This window comes from Neoarius graeffei, chromosome 12 (assembly GCF_027579695.1).
Source record: "Neoarius graeffei isolate fNeoGra1 chromosome 12, fNeoGra1.pri, whole genome shotgun sequence".
Lineage (NCBI taxonomy): Eukaryota > Metazoa > Chordata > Actinopteri > Siluriformes > Ariidae > Neoarius > Neoarius graeffei.
The window spans coordinates 74,235,721-74,262,854 of record NC_083580.1 but is presented as its reverse complement, the minus strand read 5'-3'; the positions used below and the strand labels follow the sequence as shown (position 1 = coordinate 74,262,854).

General features: G+C 41.3%; 1 protein-coding gene across 1 annotated transcript; it reads left to right on the top strand.

The window, feature by feature from the left end:
• The first annotated feature begins 856 nt into the window (after positions 1–856).
• Positions 857–27,134, top strand: pdk3b (pyruvate dehydrogenase kinase, isozyme 3b). Its single transcript, XM_060935224.1, has 11 exons — positions 857–1,065; positions 6,875–7,016; positions 8,031–8,102; positions 9,858–10,042; positions 13,162–13,251; positions 13,376–13,453; positions 20,068–20,144; positions 20,239–20,340; positions 21,139–21,252; positions 21,340–21,453; positions 26,991–27,134. Exons 1-11 carry the CDS (start codon positions 915–917, stop codon positions 27,132–27,134), a joined length of 1,269 nt encoding a protein of 422 aa, XP_060791207.1. The 5' UTR covers positions 857–914.

Here is a 27,134-nt window from a genome sequence, read left to right as displayed (position 1 = left end):
GACAGCATGCGATATTGTCAGCATATCGCTTATCCTACATGTATTACGCCACTCTATCCAATGGAGAAGGAGCATTGAATATGGTTGCATTGAATATTGCATGGTCGTCAAGACAACATGACGTGATGAGATCTCATCTCATCTCATCTCATCTCATCTCATTATCTCTAGCCGCTTTATCCTGTCCTACAGGGTTGCAGGCAAGCTGGAGCCTATCCCAGCTGACTACGGGCGAAAGGCGGGGTACACCCTGGACAAGTCGCCAGGTCATCACAGGGCTGACACATAGACACAGACAACCATTCACACTCACATTCACACCTACGGTCAATTTAGAGTCACCAGTTAACCTAACCTGCATGTCTTTGGACTGTGGGGGAAACCGGAGCACCCGGAGGAAACCCACGCGGACACGGAGAGAACATGCAAACTTCACACAGAAAGGCCCTCGCCGGCCACGGGGCTCGAACCCAGACCTTCTTGCTGTGAGGCGACAGCGCTAACCACTACACCACCGTTGCACAAAGAGGTATAATTGCAATAGAAATGTCCTGTATATATTGTACTACATTTGGGATATTGAGTAACATATTTTTTCAGTATCCTCACTCATGAAGGAATCAATGAGTTAGATGAATTTACATGAAGAGGATGTAAGAGATGGAGGGATGAGGGTGATATTGTTTCATTATTTCATAGGCTTGCTTATTTATTTACTTATTTACTTAATATTGGCTTTAATGGCATTCCAGACAAGCACCCTGAACGTGAAGTTTTCCTGTTTAGGGAAGAGCGCCACCTCTGGCCAGTTGTGTCATCGCTGTCATATCACTGGAGTTTGCCTGAATACAGTCAGGCTGTAATAAAGTAATCTGGGAGACAGAAACAGAAAGTGTCTTGTTAGACTTTAATGAATGAATGTGCGGATTGCTGAGAGACTCTGCGCGGTTCATTTGGGAGCCATGAAGCTGTTTCACGTCTTACTGAAAGATGTCACGCATAAAATCGAGTATTATTCACGTTTCTCGCCTTCGCCAATGTCCATCAAGCAGTTCTTGGATTTCGGTGAGTACACTCTGACGCACAGGCTTCTCCTGAGTTCAGCCAAACCTACAGAGATGTTCAGAGTGCTGTGGATGAATGGTGTGCTCTGGGATCAGACAGTCTGTAGAATATAGCCTGATTATTATACTTCATATGAATTCTGGAGAGTCATGCACCATATGGGAAGCTGTGTTTACGCACAGGTGCATGGAGACTTTGCCAAGGAGCCCAGGATGGTGCCCAAGGATGCACTAAAAAAAAAAAATTATAAAAATGATTGCATTTTGGTTTGATGGATTTGGCTGTGAAAAAGTGGGATTGCTTCATCGTATGATGCTTTATCATCATAATATGAGGTTGATGGAGAGCCCATAGTGTCCCTGTTGTTTTGGCTATTATTTAGTAAGCTGGGGTGGCACACTGTTACCTCACAGCAAGAAGGTTCTGGGTTCGAGCCCAGTGGCCGGCGGGGGCCTTTCTGTGTGAAGTTTGCATGTTCTCCCTATGTCTGCGTGGGTTTCCCTCAAAGACATGCAGGTTAGGCTAATTGGTGGCTCGAAATTGACCATGAATGGATGTTTGTCTCTAATGACCTGGCGACTTGTCCAGGGTTTACCCTGCCTCAAACCCATAGTCAGCTGGGATAGGCTCCAGCTTGCCTGCGACCCTGTAGAACAGGATACACGGTTACAGATAATGGATAGATTCATTTTTACTTCCACCAGGAAGTGTTCTACAAGTACGAACTTTGATACACAGTATTCTACATGTGGTTGAGTGGAGAAAAATGGCCTATAATGGCTGGAATAATAATGTCTTATGATGATGATACATATTTGCCCTTTTGTTCTTAGTATCTGTGTGTCAAAATATTTTGCTTTGTAAATGTTTTTTCTTGGTGGAAAAGTTAAAAAGTTAAAGTATTTCAAATGCTATATGATCCTATTTGGTGTTGCAAGCCATGTAATGATGCAATGATTGGTGCAGGATAACCTAAAAGTATAATATGAAAAGTGACATCTAGTGTTAATCATGATATAAATACTAAATCTGCATTTATTGTTATTAAGCTATATTGAATTTTATTATATACAGACAAGTGCTTTACTGGGAAATACGCCACTCGTATTTTTCATACGAACTACATCTGGGACATTGAGTAATGTATTTTTCAATATCCTCTCTTGTGAGGAAATCAATGAATTGTTTTGATAAATTTGGGAACTTTTTGTTTGTGAATGTGTCGATATAATAAAAAGAAAATTACATGTTGGCTTGAAGATATGAAGTTTATCTTCTTGTCTTGAAAAACTCACATTTTTCATATGAAATACATCACGGATCTGAGTGACATTTACAGTGGTGCTTGAAAGTTTGTGAACCCTTTAGAATTTTCTATATTTCTGCATAAATATGACCTAAAACATCAGATTTTCACACAAGTCCTAAAAGTAGATAAAGAGAACCCAGTTAAACAAATGAGACAAAAATATTATACTTGGTCATTTATTTATTGAGGAAAATGATCCAATATTACGTATCTGTGAGTGGCAAAAGTATGTGAACCTCTAGGAATAGCAGTTAATTTGAAGGTGAAATTAGAGTCAGGTGTTTTCAATCAATGGGATGACAATCAGGTGTGAGTGGGCACCCTGTTTTATTTAAAGAACAGGGATCTATCAAAGTCTGATCTTCACAACACATGTTTGTGGAAGTGTATCATGGCACGAACAAAGGAGATTTCTGAGGACCTCAGAAAAAGCATTGTTGATGCTCATCAGGCTGGAAAAGGTTACAAAACCATCTCTAAAGAGTTTGGACTCCACCAATCCACAGTCAGACAGATTGTGTACAAATGGAGGAAATTCAAGACCATTGTTACCCTCCCCAGGAGTGGTTGACCCACAAAGATCACTCCAAGAGCAAGGCGTGTAATAGTCAGTGAGGTCACAAAGGACCCCAGGGTAACTTCTAAGCAACTGAAGGCCCCTCTCACATAGGCTAATGTTAATGTTCATGAGTCCACCATCAGGAGAACACTGAACAACAATGGTGTGCATGGCAGGGTTGCAAGGAGAAAGCCACTGCTCTCCAAAAAGAACATTGCTGTCCATCTGCAGTTTGCTAAAGATCACATGGACAAGCCAGAAGGCTATTGGAAAAAATGTTTTGTGCACGGATGAGACAAAAATAGAACTTCTTGGTTTAAATGAGAAGCGTTATGTTTGGAGAAAGGAAAACACTGCATTCCAGCATAAGAACCTTATCCCATCTGTGAAATATGGTGGTGGTAGTATCATGATTTGGGCCTGTTTTGCTGCATCTGGGCCAGGACGGCTTGCCATCATTGATGGAACAATTAATTTTGAATTATACCAGGGAATTCTAAAGGAAAATGTCAGGACATCTGTCTATGAATTGAATCTCAAGAGAAGGTGGGTCATTCAGTAAGACAATGACCCTAAGCACACAAGTCGTTCTATCAAAGAATGGTTAAAGAAGAATAAAGTTAATGTTTTGGAATGGCCAAGTCAAAGACCTGACCTTAATCCAATCGAAATGTTGTGGAAGGACCTGAAGTGAGCAGTTCATGTGAGGAAACCCATCAACATCCCAGAGTTGAAGCTATTCTGTATGGAGGAATGGGCTAAAATTCCTCCAAACCGGTGTGCAGGACTGATCAACAGTTACCGGAAATGTTTAGTTGCAGTTATTGCTGCACAAGGGGGTCACACCAGATACTGAAAGCAAAGGTTCACATACTTTTGCCACTGACAGATATGTAATATTGGATCATTTTCCTCAATAAATAAATGACCAAGTATAATATTTTTGTCTCATTTGTTTAACTGGGTTCTCTTTATCTACTTTTAGGACTTGTGTGAAAATCTGATGATGTTTTAGGTCATATTTATGCAGAAATATAGAAAATTCTAAAGGGTTCACAAACTTTCAAGCACCACTGTAAATAATATTGGCTGGAGTTGAGTGGTATATCAGATATAGTTCATTCAGATAGCATGATATTGAACGAGTCGAAGACGAGTAGCTGAATGGAATATATCTGATATACCACGAAAAAAGGCAGCCATTATTATTATTATTATTATTATTATATACACATTCCTTTCGGGTGTTCAATGTGTCTTTCTCTTTCAAAATTCTCTCAAAACCTTCCATATTTAACGATGCAAACCTGGCAACCATGTTTGTTTATAAATTGGCCCAGTCGCTCGCTAGTGCGGAAGTTTTACATCTCCGACGTGTGACGTCATGTCGTCTTGACAACCATGCAATATCGTAAACCATATTCAACACTGGGCGGCACGGTGGTGTAGTGGTTAGCGCTGTTGCCTCACAGCAAGAAGGTCCGGGTTCGAGCCCCGTGGCCGGCGAGGGCCTTTCTGTGCGGAGTTTGCATGTTCTCCCCGTGTCCGTGTGGGTTTCCTCCGGGTGCTCCGGTTTCCCCCACAGTCCAAAGACATGCAGGTTAGGTTAACTGGTGACTCTAAATTGACCGTAGGTGTGAATGTGAGTGTGAATGGTTGTCTGTGTCTATGTGTCAGCCCTGTGATGACCTGGCGACTTGTCCAGGGTTTACCCCGCCTTTCGCCCGTAGTCAGCTGGGATGGGCTCCGGCTTGCCTGCGACCCTGTAGAACAGGATAAAGCGGCTAGAGATAATGAGATGAGATGAGATATTCAACGCTCATTCTCCATTGGGTAGAGTGACGTAATACACGTAGGATAAGCGATATGCTAACAATATTGCATGCTATCAAACCAAATGAATGAAACCCACTAGAAGGGAGTAGAACACATGCTTTTACTCCATCGAAAAAGTGTCCTCTGTGGATAATAATTCCCGATATTTCCCTCCGATGATGTCACTCCCAGTGTTTTCCTGCTGACTAGACGTGTGTTGCCAAAATGGCGAATCGGTTCAGAATTAAAATTCTTTTGATTAACTTGCATTTTTTTTGTGTGGATGTGTTCATATAATAAAAAGAATATTACCCAGTGGCACAAAGATCTGAAGTTTATCTTCTCGTATGAGCTTCACTTGCTCGTGGAATATGCATTCACCACTTGACGATAAACTTTATATCTTCATGCCACCTTGTAATATCCTCTATATATCTAAAATGCAGGCGGCATGGTGGTGTAGTGGTTAGCGCTGTTGCCTCACAGCAAGAAGGTCCGGGTTCGAGCCCCGTGGCCGGCGAGGGCCTTTCTGTGTGGAGTTTGCATGTTTTCCCCGTGTCCGCATGGGTTTCCTCCGGGTGCTCCGGTTTCCCCCACAGTCCAAAGACATGCAGGTTAGGTTAACTGGTGACTCTAAATTGAGCGTAGGTGTGAATGTGAGTGTGAATGGTTGTCTGTGTCTATGTGTCAGCCCTGTGATGACCTGGCGACTTGTCCAGGGTGTACCCCGCCTTTCGCCCGTAGTCAGCTGGGATAGGCTCCAGCTTGCCTGCGATCCTGTAGAACAGGATAAAGCGGCTAGAGATAATGAGATGAGATGAAATCTAAAATGCATTTAATTGTGTTTCTTACAATTTAAATTGCACTCCAGTAGATTTAAACGTGTAATTTGTTGATACGATTGTTATCATATTTTAAGTATATTGTAAATACCGTGTTCTACTGCATATACTCACAGCATGCCTAAGTTTAAATGCTACTTATACTGTAACTGAATACACTTTAGTGTACAGTTTTAAATGATGCTTTTACTGTGCTGAGAAATCAAACAATAAAGTGTACATATTTTATATACTAAATCATAAACATTGCGCTTTATTTCATTGAAACGATATCCTTAAATGACAATGGCATGACAAGTAAATATAATTTGCTTGAGTATGCTTCAGTGTACTAAGAAATACTGTATATTTATTCAAGTGTAGTTCCTTCCAACATACTGAAGTATAATTTAAAAGTTATTACTTGTCAATAAAAGTATATTTTAGGAAGTGTATATTTCGCGAATGAAAAATATACTTTTAATAATCTGTACATACTTGTAGTATCCTGTTTACACGCTTAGTTTTGCTTGTTTTTTGCAACGATAAGCTATCATGCATGCTTTAGATTAGATTAGATTAGATTAGATTAGATTAGATTAGATTAGATTCAACTTTATTGTCATTGCACATGTCACAGGTACAAGGCAACGAAATGCAGATTGCATCTAACCAGAAGTGCATAGCAGTAACAACATGTTCCCAAACTCCCAATATGAAGGAACCAAAGTCTGCATGTAATTAACCTGTAAAATCCAGCATTGTTGTCTTTCCAATGGTGCTACCATTACAGCTTTAAGCTTTTGCCAAGTCATGGAGTTTAATTTACATAACATACAAGTTAGCACATGGAGGAGTTATCAAGTCCATTCCTGCCGAGTTGTTGCCCTGCATGGTTTCATATTTCTTTTCAGTTCGAACACACCGTGATAGCAGCCTACTTTCTTGAAAACTACTTTAGTAGAGAAAACAGCATTTGCTTATTTGTTTCAGGAGTCTTATAAGACTATAGAATTAGAGGTCATGCTCACTGTATCTGTTTATAATAAAAGTAAACTCTAATATACAAGTATAGAATATGCTTTCAAAACATTTACCATCCTACTGTGTATGTGGTCCTGGCAGATGACTCAACTAAAGATAGTAAAAGTGTATGCTGATACCAATGTTTAGTGTGGAACACTTTCCTGGCAAGGCCACTGGGCACTGACATTTGAAGGGCAGCACTGGGACAGATGCACATATACCATGAAATGTAACTGAAGAAAAATATAATAACCTACATGTACTCTTTCTCTTGTTCAGGTCGAGAGAATGCTTGTGAAAAGGTCTCCTATATGTTCCTGAGGAAAGAACTGCCTGTTCGTTTGGCTAATACCATGAGAGAAGTCGGTCTGTTGCCTAGCAAGATGCTAAATCAACCATCGGTACAGTTGGTCCAGAGCTGGTGAGAGGCGGGGCTTAATAAGGCCATGATGGTGATAAGTGTGAACCCTTTATTCCCCATTGCACACTTGTATACAATTGTCAACCACCTCACCACGGTTCAGGACATAGTAGAGTATACTCTTGAGTAACACAATAGAAAAGTGTTAGTCCTATTGCCAGGCCATTGGGTGCCATCTAGAGGAGTGTACAGAGCTTACAGTCTAGAGTTACACCTAGAGTTGTGTTCAACATTCAGCTGAAGATCATGGTGAAGTGGCATCGCTTGCCCAGGGCATCAGATATATTTAAGGTCAAGTTGGTTTTTACTGTCATTCTACTGTCCCCCTGTAGTAGGTAGTGAGAACAGAAAGAGATGATTTGCTCTTCTCCACAGGAAGTGAAAATGCTGAGATTATAAGATTATTATTTTAAATTGCATGTGTAACAGGTGATTTTTGAAATCGGGTGATTCTAGATTCACTGAGGTGAATTAGGTCGACATTTTTAAAATGGATTTTTGGGGGGGTTCATAAAAGAACACGAACACTTTGACAGCCACTCTCTATTCACCTTTCCTCCTTGTTTCTCACTCACCCCCTTTATACCGCTCTACCTAGAACTATACTTATATACCTGTCTAATTTAATTTGCTCCCCCCTTTTACTGTCCTTGCTGGGAAGCAAACTCAGGACCTCCTGCTTTGAAGTCCACCACTACACCACAGCAGAGTCATTTGTAAGAAAGAAACTAAATATTCCTCTAGATCAGCCAACCCTAAACCTAACCCTAAATCCTAATTCACCTAGGTGAATCTAGATTCACCTGATTTCAAAAATCACCTGTAACACATGTCTAGAAGAGAACTATCATCTATGTGTCTTTAGAAGGCCATAGACGATACCTGTGAGAATCTTGTTCTCATGCATGCTTATGTGAGCACATTATTATCCAGTGACTATTTTATCCAATAGTGAAATACCTGTATGATGTCTGTAAAGCTGTTGGATTAAAAATGGTTCATTTGATTTCTTAGGTACAGTCAGAGCTTTGAGGAACTCATAGATTATGAGAACCGGAGTCCAGAGGATCCTCGCACCCTTAATGAGTGAGTATTACTATTACTGTTTGGACAAAAGCAAAAATCTTTAGTACAATGCTTGTGATATAATATAATTTTTTCTGTTGGCTTTTCTTGGTGGGGGTTACAGTGACAACTGGGTGAGAAGATCTCCCAAGACTTCTCTATCCTTAGGCGTAGATTCCCACTCCTATTGGCCGACTATAGCTAGCCAAGACCTTTCCACTGTACAGATGACCTCAGGCTCTTTCCTGAACATTCCACTACAATGTTCTATCATTTGTTTGCTGACTGACTGACCCCCAACCATCTTTCTGACCAGGTTACGTGGAAATCCCAGTCACCACACACTTTCCAGCAGACCCCACCCAAAGGCCTGGTCCCCAGTAACCCCAATCTGGACAGAGTACTCTTTTTGCCCATCTTTAACTGGAGTCTTTATGGCTGTTCTTTGTCTGTGCTCTCCCCACAGACCTGTTCACCAAGAGTGGCCCCACAGGGAGTGTTTAGTTCTTGGTGAGATAGCCTGGAGTGCCACCAAAGTACACAAACCCCTATACATGAGAAGGCCTCAATCCATGAAGGGGACTATATATGTTTCAAGTTATATTTTTTCTAATAAACATAGTGCATGTGATTTGGTAGAGCCTTTGTAAGTTCATAAGACTACAGTGAAAGATTTTTATTTTATTCTGATCTCCTGGGGTTAGGGTTAGCTTAGAAGTTGAATTTGTGTGTAAATGTTTTGACATTTTGGGTGGCACAGTGGTGTAGTGGGTAGCACTGTTGCCTCACAGAAAGAAGGTTCTGGGTTCAAGCCCAGTGGCTGATGGGGGCCTTTTTGTGTGGAGTTTGCATGTTCTCCCTGTGGGTGTGCTCCAGTTTCCCCCAAAAACATGCCATTCAGTGAACTGGCTACTCTAAGTTGTCCATTGATCAAGCTTGGAGAAGGATGGGCTCTGCCAAGTTTAAAACGTCCTAGACACACCAATGATGGACTGTTAAAATGTCATCAGTGGTACCCTTGCTGGCTACGGGAAAAAGAAGAAGCTTTGTCACTTCATCAGTTGTACTAACTTAAAATCAGTTCACACATGTGGTAATCTGCACACAGATGTCCAAGTGTCTGAGTTTCTTACCGAGTTTGACTTTCACTGGAACCAAAAACGGTTTGCTTGTGAGATCTTATTGTTTTGAGAAGAGTCCAGTTTGTATAACCACATGCTTGAAAGAACTTCTCAAAGCTTATTGGTGCAGTTTAGCCCAATCAACATTGAGTTTGAGTGGATTTCAAACCTAGCCACTTAATACTTAATACTTAGATATACCTGGATAATTGAAAGCCTTCAAATGTATCATGGTTTCTTTGGCACAGTGGTGTAGTGGTTAGCATTGCCACCTCACAGCAAGGAGGTTCTGGGTTTGAGCCCAGCAGCTGACAGAGGCCTTTTTGTGTGGAGTTTGCATATTCTCCCCATGTCTGCGTGGGTTTCCTCCAGGTGCTTCAGTTCCACTCACAGTCTAAAGACATGTGGTTAGGTCAACATGGGACAGCCTTGGGCTGAAGTGCCATTGAGCAAGGCACCTAACCCTCAACTGTTCCCTGGATGCTGTAGCATAGCTGCCCACTGCTCTGGGTGTGTGTGTATGTTCATTGCTCGCATTTGTGTGTTCACTGCTTCAGATGGCTTAAATGCAGAGGACGAATTTCACTGTGTTTGAATGTATCTGTGACAAATAAAGTCTTCTTCTTCTTCTTTCCTTACATGTTCAATCTGTCAGTTTCTTAGACGTCCTTATCCAGATCCGGAACAGACACAATGATGTGGTTCCAACCATGGCCCAGGGAGTGATCGAGTACAAGGAGAAGTTTGGTTTTGACCCTTACATCAGCAGCAATGTGCAGTATTTCCTGGATCGTTTCTACACCAGTCGCATCTCCTTCCGTATGCTCATCAACCAGCATAGTGCGTGGGTTCATACACAGAAGCTGGCAAATGCATGCTGCTTCAGTAGGATGAAATGAACACTTTTTATATGAATATATGATTAACACTTCTAGTTGTAGAATTTAAGACTGTCACTCATCAGCTGCTTTAATAGGAACTCCTGCTCATTCATGGAGTTATCTTATATATTAACATCATCAAGTCAAAGTCCTTTCCATGCCAGCTCTTTGAGGTGCACAGGTGCTGCGTCGATCTCCATTTCCATAGCCCCCAACCTCTCACTTATACAGCTGGGGTTACAGTGAGGGGCTAGCCCTCTGGTAACCGTGAGAGTTTGACTTCCCTACTCGCATCTGTATTGCAGCGTGCCTTGCCAGATGGCAGTAGGTACCATTTTTATGATGGTCTTTGGTATGATCCGACCGCAAGTAGAACTCGCGATCTCCCAGTTGAGAAGCGGACACACTAACCACTAGGCCAACTCGTGGTCATGTTAAGATCTCATCTCATCTCATTATCTCTAGCCGCTTTATCCTGTTCTACAGGGTCGCAGGCAAGCTGGAGCCTATCCCAGCTGACTACGGGCGAAAGGCGGGGTACACCCTGGACAAGTCGCCAGGTCATCACAGGGCTGACACATAGACACAGACAACCATTCACACTCACATTCACACCTACGGTCAGTTTAGAGTCACCAGTTAACCTAACCTGCATGTCTTTGGACTGTGGGGGAAACCGGAGCACCCGGAGGAAACCCACGCGGACACGGGGAGAACATGTAAACTCTGCACAGAAAGGCCCTCGCCGGCCACGGGGCTCGAACCCGGACCTTCTTGCTGTGAGGCGACAGCGCTAACCACTACACCACCATGCCGCCCCATGTTAAGATCATATAACTTATTAAAAACACATCATACCTGGTCTTTTTCTAATCATCAGGTGAATCTGTGCCCATTTTATCTTCAGATTCCTGTTCTTGGCTGAAAGGACTGGAACCCAGTGTGCCCTTGTAGCCCATCTACCTTCAAGGTTGACATGCTTTTCTGCTCAGAATGGTTGTAAAGAATGTTTACTTAAGTTACTATAGTCTTCCTGTTAGCTTGAACCAGTCTGGCCAGTCTGCTCTAGTTAAAGTTCCTTCCACACCAGCTGTTTGAGGTGCACGAGTGCAACGCCGATCTCCATTTCCATAGCCCTCGGCCTCTTGCCTATACAGCTAGGGTTACACAGGGTCTCATTAACAAGGTGTTTCCACCCATAGAATTTCTATTCACAGGATGTTCACAGGAATATTTTCCACACCATTCAGTGTAAACTCTAGAGACTACCATGAGTGAAAATCCCAGAAGATTAGCAGTTTCTGGAACACTCAAGCCAACAGGACTAGCTCCATCAATCGTCCCACAGTCAAAGTTACTGAGAGCACATTGTTTGTTTGGTGTTAAAGGTGCTGACTGCAAAGTTGAATTCTGGGCAGAAATGTTCTATTTCTATTGCTGTTGGAGTTTCGAGATGCTTAGTGTTGAGTTAAAGGTGAAATTGACGACTTGCGCTGCTGCACACACTGTGTATCCTATGCGTAAATGTTTTGCCGAGCTAAAATGAGTCTCGCATTTTACAATTCCAGAGATTGCCAAAGCAAGTGAGCAACAATATCACGTGACCACCGTGGGGCGTGTTTGACCTACTTTTAACCAAAACAAGTCGGCATGGGTAAACATAGCGGACTCGGCTCTCCCGCCAGCTAAAAGCCAGCAGAAAAGGAAAGGAAAATATGAAAGCAAATCAGCTAGAAAGCGTGCCAGAAAAGCGGTGGAAACCAAAAGGTTGTTGTGAAGAAACAGATCGACCGCTGGAATCGACTGAAGGATGAAACGGGCGCGAAATCTGACGAAGAATGTGCAGTGCTTGTCTTGGATTGATGAGTCTGAGTATGGAGTTATACACCTAATGTTTTGATCTTGCAGAGAAAGAAATGATAACACAAAAGCAGTGACAGAGAAAAGATATATTCGTCTTTTGTTTCATGGCTCTGTTCACGAATGTCAACCACAAATTACATCCCTGTGACTCAAAACTCTCCGAGATCAATGCAGGGTCATGATGTTTTCCACGTTTCGCCATCTTAGTGTGACACAGCTCCATAATTATGCTAATTAATTAAAGCTCCTCGCGTTCAGCTGTTTCCTGTTTCCGTAGGGCCATACTATTTCCCTCAAGAGGGAGAAAAACGGTTCCAAAATGGAGAAAAGTGGCCCTCAGAATGATCATCAAAATGATCACATCTCGTCCATATGATATTGTTCTTGCAGGATATAGGAAAATGCCATGCACAATAAAAAAAAATTTGAAAATTTCAGATGACTTTGCAGTCAGTACCTTTAAACATTACAGCAAGAAGGTTCTGGGTTCAAGCCCAGCAGCTGACTGGGGCCCTTCTGTGTGGAGTTTGCATGTTCTGCTCATGCCTGTGTGGGTTTCCTCTGGGTTCTCCAGTTTCCTCCCACATTGTGAAGACATGTGGATTAGCTTGATTGTATGTTACACTGCCCATGTGTACCCGCCACCAGATGAGGCTTTGGGTCCCTCTGGTGTGCTATAATCACCCAAGAGAATTCATGGAAGCTAGCTGATGGATTGCCAACCCTCAACCATGAGGACGGCAGCAGATAGACATACAGAACATTACGTAAAGCTCTTGACTTGTATCTACATGATTTTATGCATTGCACTTCTGCCACATGATTCAGTTCAGTTGGTCGGGTTCAGTGCCCAAACTGATAATCGCATCATCAGTTTTTCATTGGCTAATCAGACACAAGGTATGCCACCACTCTTGCTGGAGCAGTTGGGGGTTAGGCGCCTTGCTCAAGGGCAATTAAGCCAGTCCTGCTGGTCCAGGGAATCGAGCCAGCAACCTTTTGGTCCCAAAGCTGGTTCTCTAACCATTAGGCCATGGCTTCCCCATATGATTGGCTGATTGGATAATTCCATGAATGAACAGGTGTACAGTTGTTCCTCATAAAGTAGCCAGTGAGTGTACATGTATTTGCGCCATTATACAATTAGTTCTTGTCCTCTAATGTATCAGATTTTGATGTCACATGGTGAGTAGATTTAACTGCATCCCGTTGCAGCGCTCCTCTTTAGTGACGGCATCAACCCCGCCCATCCCAAACACATCGGTAGCATTGACCCATCCTGCAATGTGGTAGAGGTGGTGCAAGGTATGAACTTACACCGAAATAAAACCACTAGAACATGAACATCCACTGCATTATTTCAGTGTCAGTGCTCGTTACAGTTACAGTGTCAGACTTCTCATGTGTGACTGTCTACTTCCTGTTTCAGATGCATATGAGACTGCAAAGATGCTTTGTGAACAGTATTACATGACAGCACCTGATCTGGACATCCAGGAATTCAACTGTGAGCTTGTGATACATTGCTGTGAATATGTATTATTATATTATTTTATTAATGTTTATACTGTATATCTGATAGCAAATGAGTAACAGCCCAGCTCTGGTCTGCATTTTTCACGTCTCTTGTCCCACATATCACTGGAATTACAACAATGATCTTATCTGAATCTCGTTGCCAGAACAGAGCAACAACGTAATTGTAATGAGGCCATATTTTGAGTGGTGGCCTGGGAAAACCGTCCACATTTTAACATTTTGACATTTTACTATATATAGTACTTACTGATAACTAAAATATGTTTCTCTTTTGCATGGATCTCAACCAGAAGTAAAGTTTATGGCATTTTAAAAATCTGTATGTACCCAAAAGTGCAGGATTTTACTCCAATTCCATTGAAAGATACCCTTCCTACCTCTGTATTTATCAGCATCATCTGTCTCATCACCTAAAGTAAAAGTCACTGACAAGATCAGTGTTGTAGTCGAGTCACTAAACCTCGAGTCCGAGTCCAGTCTCGTGTCCCCAGTGTTCAAAAGTCAGAGTCAAGTCCAAGTCATTAAAGAAAATTTCGAGTCGAGTCCGAGAACAAGACTCTACCTGCACCATTTGACGGTGGCTGTTGCTGCCTTTATGTGAAAGCGTCTCTGCTGCAGTGTTGGACTAACGTTCCTGCTCGACTGCCCCATTTTAGTTAACAGGCTCCAGATAAAAAGCTTGTTCATCGCTCAGCAAGCCCCGCCCACTATCAACAGGGCAAATAACATGAGAGAGGGTTAACACGAGCTAGTTCATCGCTCAGCAAGCAAGCCCCGCCCACTATCAACAGAGCAATGAACATAGCGTGTCACTTCCTTCTCTGGGTGGAGTCTTGCCAAATGACAACTGAAGTTTGAGGTTGTCCCCGTCGTCTCCTCGATAGTTCTTCTACATATGGACCACGTACTGTAGCAGTGCATTTCTTCCCACTGCACGAGAAGTCTGTAGAAGCAAAGCGGACAATCCTAGCGGCGTTCTCTCCAGGCATTTTAGCACCATTAACGTCCGTTTGTTCCTGAACATGATGTATGAACAGGTGAATGTGCATTCTCTTGCACAAAATTAGTATAAAAATTAATGTAGCTCTAAATAGATTATGCCAAATCATTATGGCATGCCGCTGTGTCTGGGGATCAGGTCGTCGAGGCCCCTGCCTTCGACTGCCACCCAATCCACACTGCACCAAACCCCTACTGCTACCTCTGTGGGTGGTGAACCCACAGGAGTTCCCTGGGGAGGTGTTCCAGGCATGTCCCCCCGGGAGGAGGCCCCGGGGAAGACCCAGGACACGCTGGAGGGACTATGTCTCTCGGCTGGCCTGGGAACGCCTCGGTGTTCTTCCCGAGGAGCTGGCCGAGGTGTCTGGGGAAAGGGAAGTTTGGGCTTCCATGCTTAGACTGCTGCCTCCGCGACCCGGTCCCGGATAAAGCAGAAGAAGACGAGACGAGACGAGACATTATGGCATGTTACAAAAAAAAAATAAAGAAAAATAATCCAAGTCCTCGACTCCAATGTACGAGTCTGAATGCAGTTAATGCACGAGTCCAAGGCTAAGACCGAGCCATCAGTGCTCAAGTCCAAGTCAAGTCATGAGTCCTTAAAATTAGGGCATGAGTACTACAAGCCTGGACAAGATTTAAACACAAGTGACTGATCATCATCTCTTTGCTTGACTGACCAAATAACATCATTATTTAATTATTTTAGCTCATTACTAGCCCTAAATTTCCCCGTCCCAACTTTTCTTGGGCTGTATCTTGCAGGCCTGAAACACAGAAATGGATGTATATTAAAAAATGAAATGAAGTTGACCAGACAAAACGTGACACATCTTGGGTTCATCCTGTCTGCAGTGAAACACAAGTCAAAGTAAATTTAGAAATCACTGCTTTCTTTTTATATCATATGGACACGAGTGTTTTACTGGGAAATACACCACTCATACTTTTCATACAAGCTACATCTTGGACATGGAGATCCAAAACCATGACATAAATCTCGTGAGGAAATCGATGAATTGTTTTGATAAATTTGAGTACTTTTTGTTTGTGAATGTGTCAGATATATTCCATTCAGCTTGTATGATATTGAACGAGTCAAAGACGAGTAGCTGAATGGAATATATCTGATATACCATGAAAAAAAGCCAGCCAATATTATTATTGTAATCCATACACATTCCTTTCGGGTGTTCAACGGGCCTTTCTCTTTCAAAATTCTCTCAAAATCTTCCGTATTTAATGAAGCAAGCCTGGCGGCCATGTATGTTTACAAATTGTCCCAGGCGCTCGCTAGCGCGGAAGTTTAACGTCTCCGACATGTGACGTCATGTTGTCTTGACAACCATGCAATATCGTAAACCATATTCAACGCTCATTCTTCATTGGGTAGAGTGACGTAATACACATCGGATAAGCGATATGCTAACAATATTGCATGCTATCGAACCAAATGAATGAAACCCGCTAGAAGGGAATAGAACACATGTTTTTATTCCATCGAAAAAGTGTCCTGTATGGATAATAATTCCTGATCTTTCACTCCGATGACATCACTCCCAGTGTTTTCCCGCTGACTAGACACATGTTGTCAAAATGGCGAACCGGTTCAGAATTAAAATTCTTTTGATTAACTTGCGTATTGTATTTTTTGTGGATATGTCCATATAATATAAAGCACATTATATAATGGTGGCACGAAGATACGAAGTTTATCTTCTCGTGTTGAAAAATATTTCGCTCGTTCACTTCACTCACTCGTGATGTATACGTTCACCACTTGAAGATAAACTTTGCACGACCGTGTAATATCCTCTTTGTATTTATGTTTTTCTTACTGTCCCAACCTTTTTTGAAGACATCAAAACTATGAAGTAACATATAAGCAATTATATGGTAAGAAAAAAAAAACGTGTTAAAAAAACAAAACGTTTGATATTTTCAATTCTTTAAAGTATCTACCATTTACCTTGATGACTCTTTGCACACTGTTGGCATTATCTTAACCAGTTTCATGAGGTAGTCACCTGGAATGCTTTTCAATTAACAGCTGTGTCTCGTCAAAAGTTAATTAGTGGACGAGTTTCTTGCCTTCTTAATGCATTTGAGATCAAACAGTAAGTAGTAAATAATAAAAATACAATAAATAGCCCTATTCAACACCACAACTGTAGTAATCCATACAGTATTATGTCAAGAAGTGCTCAACTAAGTAAAGAGAAACGACATCCATCATATTATTTGTACAGCACCTCAATCTTGGATTAGAAAAAACAGACTGTTTTTCCCCAAAGGCATATCATCAGGAACAGAGCTTCTCGTTGTGCCCAAAATTTAAAAGCCACACAAGCACTGAAGTTATTTTTTAACCCGGATTCCAAAGTCATGAAAAATGTTTTAAATGTGTCTGCTTTTAGTCCACAGTACACTTGGTGTTGCTATAACTGGCTCATGTCTGGCTAAATTCAACCATATTTGGCCTGGAATCATCTCCTGTAAGGGTATCATATTGTGTAATGACACAAGATGCATCTGTTTTTGTGTCTGGAGGATATTTATTTTAGAAAAAGTGCACAACTACATGATATCATACCACTCTTCATTCTATATATTTTTTTTGTATAAAAGTGTTAATAGAGAAAATGCATATCAAGGGAGTAAAAACATTTCATACTAAACATATTCAGGATAATAGTCATTATTCTGTTAACAATCTACTACTAGGCTATCAGCTCATATCCTTGACTTGCAAGTGATGTCAAAGCAAAATAGAAACTTGGATGTCGGGCATGTTGGTGGATATACAAATGTGGGGTCAGTCAACATTCCATACAGAACATACCAAACAAAACGCGTCTGGAAAAATCCCAAGGGAGTCTGGAGCCAGATTCGTGACGTTACCTGCGGAAGCGCCAGCAGGCTGCAAGAGCTTGCACGGTTTCAGTGCACAGCCTGTGTAGACCAAGCGCTCCCATTTCTCTCTCATTGTCCGGTCTTTTGGGAAACGATGAGTACTAATCCCATCAAGACTGGTGTTGCTACACCCTCCTACAATACATCTGTTAACCGTTTTAATAATTACGTGATAACGTTGAAGAAATTTGCAGAAAACCACCAGGTCGTTTTCTCATAAACAAACCAGCGCAAGGTAAAAAAATTGCACAAAATGCAAAATGTGACAGATATTTGACCAAAGTTTAATATAAAATAGGAGAATTACATTGATCTTACTCCTGAATTTACCCGTGATATGCACTTTAAGCGTTCTTTTAGCTATACCATATCTTTGTGCTGTACATGGTTGTGGTCACAGTGGTACTCGTGATCATGGCACGTTCCGATTTTTTTAGAATTCCGTCCGTGATTCAGAAAGAGGGCGGGGAAACTCTGCGGCTTAGTACAGAGAGGAGACGAGCACGGCTGAACAACATCGGCAGGGCTGATCTAACAGAGGCTAAAACCAAAACGGCTCGTGTTTGCATTTTATCTCAGGTGAAATTCAAAAGCTTTCTCGATAATATAATGGAAGAATTTTATTTCATGTTGCTAGAATTTTGATATAAAATGAACGTTCTCTTGTCGTGGTTCACTTGGTCGTTGTTATAATTTTAACACATGTACTAGCATTTCGCTTCAAGGAGTGCCAGCAAAATTATACGATAGAAACAATCCAGACTGGGCACCCACTCAGAAAACAGGCTACATTTCGTCCAAGGTCAGACTTGATTCTTTGGTAGCCGAACCAGATAGAATGTGATATCTGGGTACTCGATGGTCGGTAGAAGCGTCTTATCTTCAGAAAAGTCTGACTTTTTAAATAATATGGGTCAAAACCACACATATCTATCTTCTCTTTGTATCGAATCTTTGCTTCCGTTCAAATCGTGGTAATACTGAGAAAATTCAGCATTGTTTACAGACATGCTTTCAGTGGCTGCCATCCTAGTTGCTTTGTATATACACCATCATGGTAGACGCTCATGACGTAGCACATTTTGATCACGTGGTTGCAAGTCATCTATACCATGAGTAGAGAAAAACAAAATGGCGGAGCGTGTTGCTGAACCAACCGAGGACGAAATAAAAATTCTACTCGAAAACAAAACCCCAAAAAATTGTTGTCAAGTATTTAAAAGAAATAGAAATAGCTAAAAGGATATAGATTTTTTTTTCCTCTCCAATATCTCCTGTTCCACACTCCAGCCCAGTTGGTGGTGGTAATGCACCTACGGTATAAAGGAGAACTGAAGTCATTTTTAAACTTGCTTTATTTCTTAATTAACATGTTATTCAATTACATTTTCGGTCTTAGTAGCCTTATATCGTGACTCGTATTAATTAATTGAATCAACTAATTGTAATTAAATATTATACTTATCGGCCTATTCGTTTTTTAGCCGTGTTGAATTTAGTTCGTTTGGTCCACGGCAGGCGTCGCTTATCCGCGCGATCTTCACGAGACTTGTGCGAATCTTCGAAACATGAAGCGTCAGCCAGGTGTCAGCGCCGCCATTTTGAAAACTGTTTTCCAAATGAAATGTTGCACAAAAACGAGTTTAAATGACGATTACTGCCTACTTTTTTCAAACTTTCCTGATCGCTATCAAAACAAACAGAACTTCCGGCTTGATTACATCAGCGTTCGAAAGTGGGCGCGCGCGTCTTTTGACATCGTTGGCAGATGTTGGTCACTTTGATTTCCACTGTACGTTTTACTTCCGTCCTACGACGTCTCGCACAGGTCTCAACGAATCTCGTTTACGGCCATCGCTTTGACATACGGACTGATATATTACAGGGCATATTTCAAACACTCATAACTTGCTATAGCAGCGACAAAATAGCGATCAGAAATGCATTCCGATATTTAATAAAATGAGATAAATAGAATTTTGATCATAAATAATGTGCCTTCAGTTCTCCTTTAAGTTGATTTGCCAACCGCCAAAGAAACCCTAAAGCAGAAGAACAAGAACAAGAAAACCCTCAAAAAAATTAAAAAAGCAACAAAATATGGAATGAAAGTATTTGATGGGAAGAACATATCTTTTTATTTTTCAAGAATTATTATCACATTTTTCACAAATTGCGACTGTCATTTCGGCGGTTTGTTTACATTCTAAGCGGAAATTATTTTGTTGGACGTTTTGTATAAAGTTTTTATTTATTGAATTTGCAAAAAATAAAAATGCTCTGTTTCTCAAAATCCAGTGAATGTGGATAGAATAAAACAGTTATTCCACTCAATCTTGTTGTACATGGCTTATAGCCGACTGGGTGCTACGCGCCTCGTCGGCTATCAGCTCATGTACGACTCGATTTCGTGGAATAACTGTTCATTGTTTCCAATTTTAATATCAAATGTTAGATTTAAAACAAACAAACAAACAAACCAGAATCCAGCTCTTTGACATATTTGTATTGTTTGATTTTTGAGCTCTAAATCCCTTTTTATCTTCTACTCCATTTCAAACATATTTTATGAAAATGTTGGGGGAAAAAATACAATTTATTTTTTAATAAGCAAAGTTCTTTCAAAGATGTCAAGTATTTAAAGGCTTATCCATGTGTATCATGTTCAAGGCAAGAACCCTGATAAGCCCATCCAGGTGGTCTACGTGCCATCCCATTTGTTCCACATGCTCTTCGAGCTCTTCAAGGCAAGTGCTTAAGGCAGGGTTACATGGTCTGGTGTCACTCTGTGTTTGGACACTGGTAGTCATAACTGTTCATAAATACCGCCTTTGTTTGTAGAACTCCATGCGAGCTACAGTGGAGCTTCATGAGAACAGTACAGAAGGACTTCCCCCTGTGAAAGTTTGTGTGGCTCTAGGAAAAGAAGATCTCTCCATAAAAGTATGTTACGTTCTATGTTTAGGAAGGCAATTTCCGCAACAGCTTTGCTTTAGAGTATTTACCGGTATATAATGCTGAATGCTGCTTTGCTTTTCAGTTGTATAGGTAATATGTCGTCTTCCAATTGTGTAGTTTTAAATATAAGACGTATCTCTCAGAGTGGCTCTTTTCTGATACACTCACTGGCCAGTTTATTAGGAACACCCATACATCCACGTGCTGTTTGATTCAGTTCTCTAATCAGCCGATCCCTTGACAGCAGTACGATGCATTAAAAAAATCATGCAGATACAAATCAAGAGCTTCAGTGAATGTTCACACTGTTCAAACATCAGAATGGGAAAAATTGCGATCTCAAAGTGTGACTTTCTTTCACTGCGGCATGGGTGTTGGTTTGATCCAGATGAGTATTTTTGATGTGAGGATTTCAGAAACTACTGATCTCCTTCCTGGGGTTTTCACACACAGCAGTCTCTAGAGTTTACACAGAATGGTGCGGAAAACGAAAAACATCATCAAACGAGGAGTGAGCGACAGTTCTGTGGGTGGAAACAAGCACCAGAGGAAAATGGTCAGATTGGTTTAGTAACTCATATAATCACTCTTTACAACCGTGGTGAGCAGAAAAGCATCTCAGCATGCAACAGAAGACCACAGTGGGTTCCAGTCCTACAGCCAAGAACAGGAATCTTAGAATCAAGAACAAGTTCCGATTAAAGTGGCTGGGGAGTGTCTGTATATTGTCTGTACATTTGTAAAGTGTTATGTGCTGTATACATTTTTCTTTATCTTTGGCAGATTAGTGATTATGGAGGGGGTGTACCCTTAAGGAAGATCGACCAGCTTTTCAACTATATGTACTCCACAGCGCCGACACCAACGCTGCATTCTTCGCAAAATGCCGCGCCGTTGGTAACCCCGCCCACCATGTAGTGTATTTCACCATGCAGTTTGTGAGAATTTGTCATAGAAACGGTAACACACTCTTCCCTAATGCAGGCTGGTTTTGGCTACGGATTGCCGATCTCCAGACTTTATGCACGCTACTTCCATGGAGACCTGTGCCTCTACTCTATAGAGGGATTAGGAACGCATGCAGTCATCTATCTGAAGGTGTGTTGTTTTACGTGTCCCATAATTACCCTTTAAACATTATTCAAGCTTTATGGCTTCTGGTTTTGTACTTTTTTTTTTTTTTACATCGAGACTACAACCCCGATTCCAAAAAAGTTGGGACAAAGTAAAAATTGTAAATAAAAACGGAATGCAATAATTTACAAATCTCAAAAACTGATGTTGTATTCACAATAGAACATAGACAACATATCAAATGTCGAAAGTGAGACATTTTGAAATTTCATGCCAAATATTGGCTCATTTGAAATTTCATGACAGCAACACATCTCAAAAAAGTTGGGACAGGGGCAATAAGAGGCTGGAAAAGTTAAAGGTACAAAAAAGGAACAGCTGGAGGACCAAATTGCAACTCATTAGGTCAATTGGCAATAGGTCATTAACATGACTGGGTATAAAAAGAGCATCTTGGAGTGGCAGCGGCTCTCAGAAGTAAAGCTGGGAAGAGGATCACCAATCCCCCTAATTCTGCGCCGACAAATAGTGGAGCAATATCAGAAAGGAGTTCGACAGTGTAAAATTGCAAAGAGTTTGAACATATCATCTACAGTGCATAATATCATCAAAAGATTCAGAGAATCTGGAAGCATCTCTGTGCGTAAGGGTTGCATTAGTGCGTGTGGCATGGGCAGCTTACACATCTGGAAAGACTCCATCAATGCTGAAAGGTATATCCAGGTTCTAGAGCAACATATGCTCCCATCCAGACGACGTCTCTTTCAGGGAAGACCTTGCATTTCCCAACATGACAATGCCAAACCACATACTGCATCAATTACAGCATCATGGCTGCGTAGAAGAAGGGTCCAGGTACTGAACTGGCCAGCCTGCAGTCCAGATCTTTCACCCATAGAAAACATTTGGCGCATCATAAAATGGAAGATACGACAAAAAAGACCTAAGACAGTTGAGCAACTAGAATCCTACATTAGACAAGAATGGGTTAACATTCCTATCCCTAAACTTGAGCAACTTGTCTCCTCAGTCCCCAGACGTTTACAGACTGTTGTAAAGAGAAAAGGGGATGTCTCACAGTGGTAAACATGGCCTTGTCCCAACTTTTTTGAGATGTGTTGTTGTCATGAAATTTAAAATCACCTAATTTTTCTCTTTAAATGATACATTTTCTCAGTTTAAACATTTGATATGTCATCTATGTTCTATTCTGAATAAAATATGGAATTTTGAAACTTCCACATCATCGCATTCCGTTTTTATTTACAATTTGTACTTTGTCCAAACTTTTTTGGAATCGGGGTTGTAAATAGTCAGGAAAATAATCCGATTCCTAGGATATGGGTTTGGTCCAGATCAGAGGCGGCTTCATGGAAGTTCGAATTTAATGATGATTTTGTGTGAGCCATAATAAAACACCAGAGCAGATTATTTTTCGGTCTACCCCAAATCATATATCAGTTATACTTTTCAAACTCTTTTTTTTCCAACAGGTGGCACAGTGGTATAGTGGTTAGCACTGTCGCCTCACAGCAAGAAGGTTCTGGGTTTGAGCCCAGTGGTCAATGGGGCCCTTTCTGTGTGGAGTTTGCATGTTGCCTGCGTGGGTTTCCTCTGGGTGCTCCGGTTTCCCCCACAGTTCAAAGACATGCGGGTTAGGTTAATTGGTGGCTCTAAACTGACCGTAGGTGTGAATGTGAATGGTTGTTTATCTCTGTGTGTCAGCCCTGCGATGATCTGGTGACTTGTCCAGGGTGTCCCTCAGCCATAGTTAACTGGGATAGGCTCCAGCTTGCCTGTGACCCTGCACAGGATAAGCGGTTATGGATAATGGATGAATTTTTTTCAATGAAAAAGAAAATATGTCTGGATAAGAGTTACAAAAGGTAAACGTGTGTAGAATTGTTATCTGAGTTTTGAGTGACAAGAAGATGGAATATAAACCAAATCTGCAATTTGTCCAAAGTTTACATATACTGTAAATATATGTTATTTACCAGCTGGGAGGTCCGTATCGTGAAATACCGTGACCGAGGTCTTGAAAGTACTGATGGTATTTCACCATACGGACCGACCTTAAGCTGGTAAATAATATATTTATTTTTTTCTTTACCAAATTCTAACAGAAAACGAGAGCGCCCGAAAGGGAAAACCGAGCCGAGGCAAGCCGCCATTTTGAATCCTCATTCACGGCTGTAATGCAAATTGCTTTCTCCTCGGTATACAAGTGCACTTCCATGGCAGGAAAAAACTACATTTTGCCGCCTATGTAGTCCCCTATTTATACAAAATTGAGTCATTCAAGATTCAGCCATGTTTTTGCTCGGCGTTAGCAACAGTTACAGGTTTTTAGCTTTCTCCTGAAATGTTTTCTTTTATTTCGTCTTCCTCAGGGTAGTAAAACTCACTTTTGCTGTGAACACTGTCGTTATCGCTATCCATGATGTAAAATTAATGCTATTCTCCTGAGAAATGTGAAAATAAATGTTGACAAAAATTGCTACAATGCTTGTTGTTATTGTGAACGAGTGAGTCGCCAGAGGTCCGTAACCGGGGTCCATAACTGGGGTCCATATTGTAGGATACGGACCCGCTCGCCAGCCGATCAGAGCGCAGGATTTGATGGAAACCGGACCGCGAAAAAAATAACAGTTATTTTAACAAGAAAATAAATTTGTACAAAGGGGGCGTTTTGCCTTGGTGGTGTCGGGGAAAATGTCCTCACTCTGACAAAGCAATTCACTTCATATATTAATAGCAAACTCACAAGATACAGTGGTGCTTGAAAGTTTGTGAACCCTTTAGAATGTTCTATATTTCTGCATAAATATGACCTAAAACATCATCAGATTTTCACACAAGTCCTAAAAGTAGATAAAGAGAACCCAGTTAAACAAATGAGACAAAAATATTATACTTGGTCATTTATTTATTGAGGAAAATGATCCAATATTACATATCTGTCAGTGGCAAAAGTATGTGAACCTCTAGGATTAGCAGTTAATTTGAAGGTGAAATTAGAATCAGGTGTTTTCAATCAATAGGATGACAATAAGGTGAGAGTGGGGACCCTGTTTTATTTAAAGAACAGGGATCTATCAAAGTCTGATCTTCACAACACATGTTTGTGGAAGTGTATCATGGCACGAACAAAGGAGATTTCTGAGGACCTTAAAAAAAGCGTTGTTGATGCTCATCAGGCTGGAAAAGGTTACAAAACCATCTCTAAAGAGTTTGGACTCCACCAATCCACAGTCAGACAGATTGTGTACAAATGGAGGAAATTCAAGACCATTGTTACCCTCCCCAGGAGTGGTCAACCAACAAGGATCACTCCAAGAGCAAGGCATGTAATAGTCGGCAAGGTCACAAAGGACCCCAGGGTAACTTCTAAGCAACTGAAGGCCTCTCTCACATTGGCTAATGTTCATGAGTCCACCATCAGGAGAACACTGAACAACAATGGTGTGCATGGCAGGGTTGCAAGGAGAAAGCCACTGCTCTCCAAAAAGAACTTTGCTGTTCATCTGCAGTTTGCTAAAGATCACATGGACAAGCCAGAAGGCTATTGGAAAAATGTTTTGTGGACGGATGAGACCAAAATAAAACTTTTTGGTTTAAATGAGAAGCATTATGTTTGGAGAAAGGAAAAGACTGCATTCCAGCATAAGAACCTTATCCCATCTGTGAAACATGGTGGTGGTAGTATCATGGGTTGGGCCTGTTTTGCTGCATCTGGGCCAGGAGGGCTTGCCATCATTGATGGAGCAATGAATTCTAAATTATACCAGCGAATTCTAAAGGAAAATGTCAGGACATCTGTCCATGAACTGAATCTCAAGAGAAGGTGGGTCATGCAGCAAGACAACGACCCTAAGCACACAAGTCGTTCTACCAAAGAATGGTTAAAGAAGAATAAAGTTAATGTTTTGGAATGGCCAAGTCAAAGTCCTGACCTTAATCCAATCGAAATGTTGTGGAAGGACCTGAAGGAAGCAGTTCATGTGAGGAAACCCACCAGCATCTCATAGTTGAAGCTGTTCTGTACAGAGAAATGGGCTAAAATTCCTCCAAGTCGGTGTGCAGGACTGATCAACAGTTACTGGAAACGTTTTGTCGCACTTATTGCTGCACAGGAGGGTCACACCAGATACTGAAACAAAGGTTCACATACTTTTGCCACTCACAGATATGTAATATTGGATCATTTTCCTCAATAAATAAATGACCAAGTATAATATTTTTGTCTCATTTGTTAAACTGGGTTCTCTTTATCTACTTTTAGGATTTGTGTGAAAATCTGATGATGTTTTAGGTCATATTTATGCAGAAATATAGAAAATTCTAAAGGGTTCACAAACTTCCAAGCACCACTGTAAGCTGTTTTCGTATTATTCATCCATCCATTATCCGTCACCGCTTATCCTGTGCAGGGTCGCAGGCAAGCTGGAGCCTATCCCAGCTGACTATGGATGAGAGGCAGGGTACACCCTGGACAAGTCGCTGGGTCATTGCAGGGCTGACACATAGAGACAAACAACCATTCACATCTATGGTCAATTTAGCCACCAGTTAGCCTAACCTGCATGTCTTTGGACTGGGGGGGAAACCGGAAAACCCGGAGGAAACCCATGCAGACACAGGGAGAACACGCAAACTCCACACAGAAAGGTCCTCATCGCCCACTGGACTCGAACCTAGAACCTTCTTGTTGTGAGGAAAGTCAAACTCTTGCGGTTACCAGAGGACTAGCTTCCCACTGTAACTCTAGCTGTATAGGCGAGAGGCCGAGGGCTATTGAAACGGAGATCGGCGCTGCACCCATACGCCTTAAAGAGTTGGTTAGTACTGGCCTGGGAAGACTAGATTCTGGTGGGAGAGGGACTTTGACTTTTGACTTTGACCCTGTATGTACAGTTTTATGTGTAGTGCAATGCTGTGCAACATCAGGCTAAAGTAGTTGCTGTGACATTGGCAACTATATAATAAATATTTATTTATTTATTTATTTTATTACCTCTGCCAACTTTGTTGGAGAAGGTTATGTTTTTGCCTCCATTTGTTCATTTGTTTGTCTGTTCCCAACATAACTCAAAAAGTAGTGAACGGATTTTGATGAAATTTGGAGGAAAGGTGAGCCATGGGCCAAGAAACAATTGATTAGATTTTGATGCAAATCCAGATATACTGTTTATGTGAATCCAGGATTTTTTTTTTGTCTGTTCCCACTGTAACTCAAAAAGTAGTGAATGGATTTTGATGAAATTTGGTGTACAGCTTTAGTATTATCCTAGGTTCAAGTGATTTGATTTTGGTGTTGATAACGTGGTTTGGTGGAGGTATGCACTCTATGAAGTGCCCTTCTAATTTTATTTGTCATTTATTCTGTAATTTGCACTTATGTCCACGAAAAGAGTAGGAAGAAGAAGAAAAAGTATCAACATGCTGTATATTCATTATTAAACACTGATTTACACTAATCATGATATTTTGAGGGTATTTAATCATGATAATTTGATATAACACTCATGTTAAGACAGGGTCTAAACTCTAATCCACAGGCTCTGTCCAGCGAGTCTTTTGAGCGACTCCCCATCTTCAACAAGTCAGCGTGGAGACATTACCAGTTAGGGCCAGAGGCAGATGACTGGAGCAACCCCAGCAGTGACCCCCGGGACGCATCCACATTCAAAACAAACAAATAG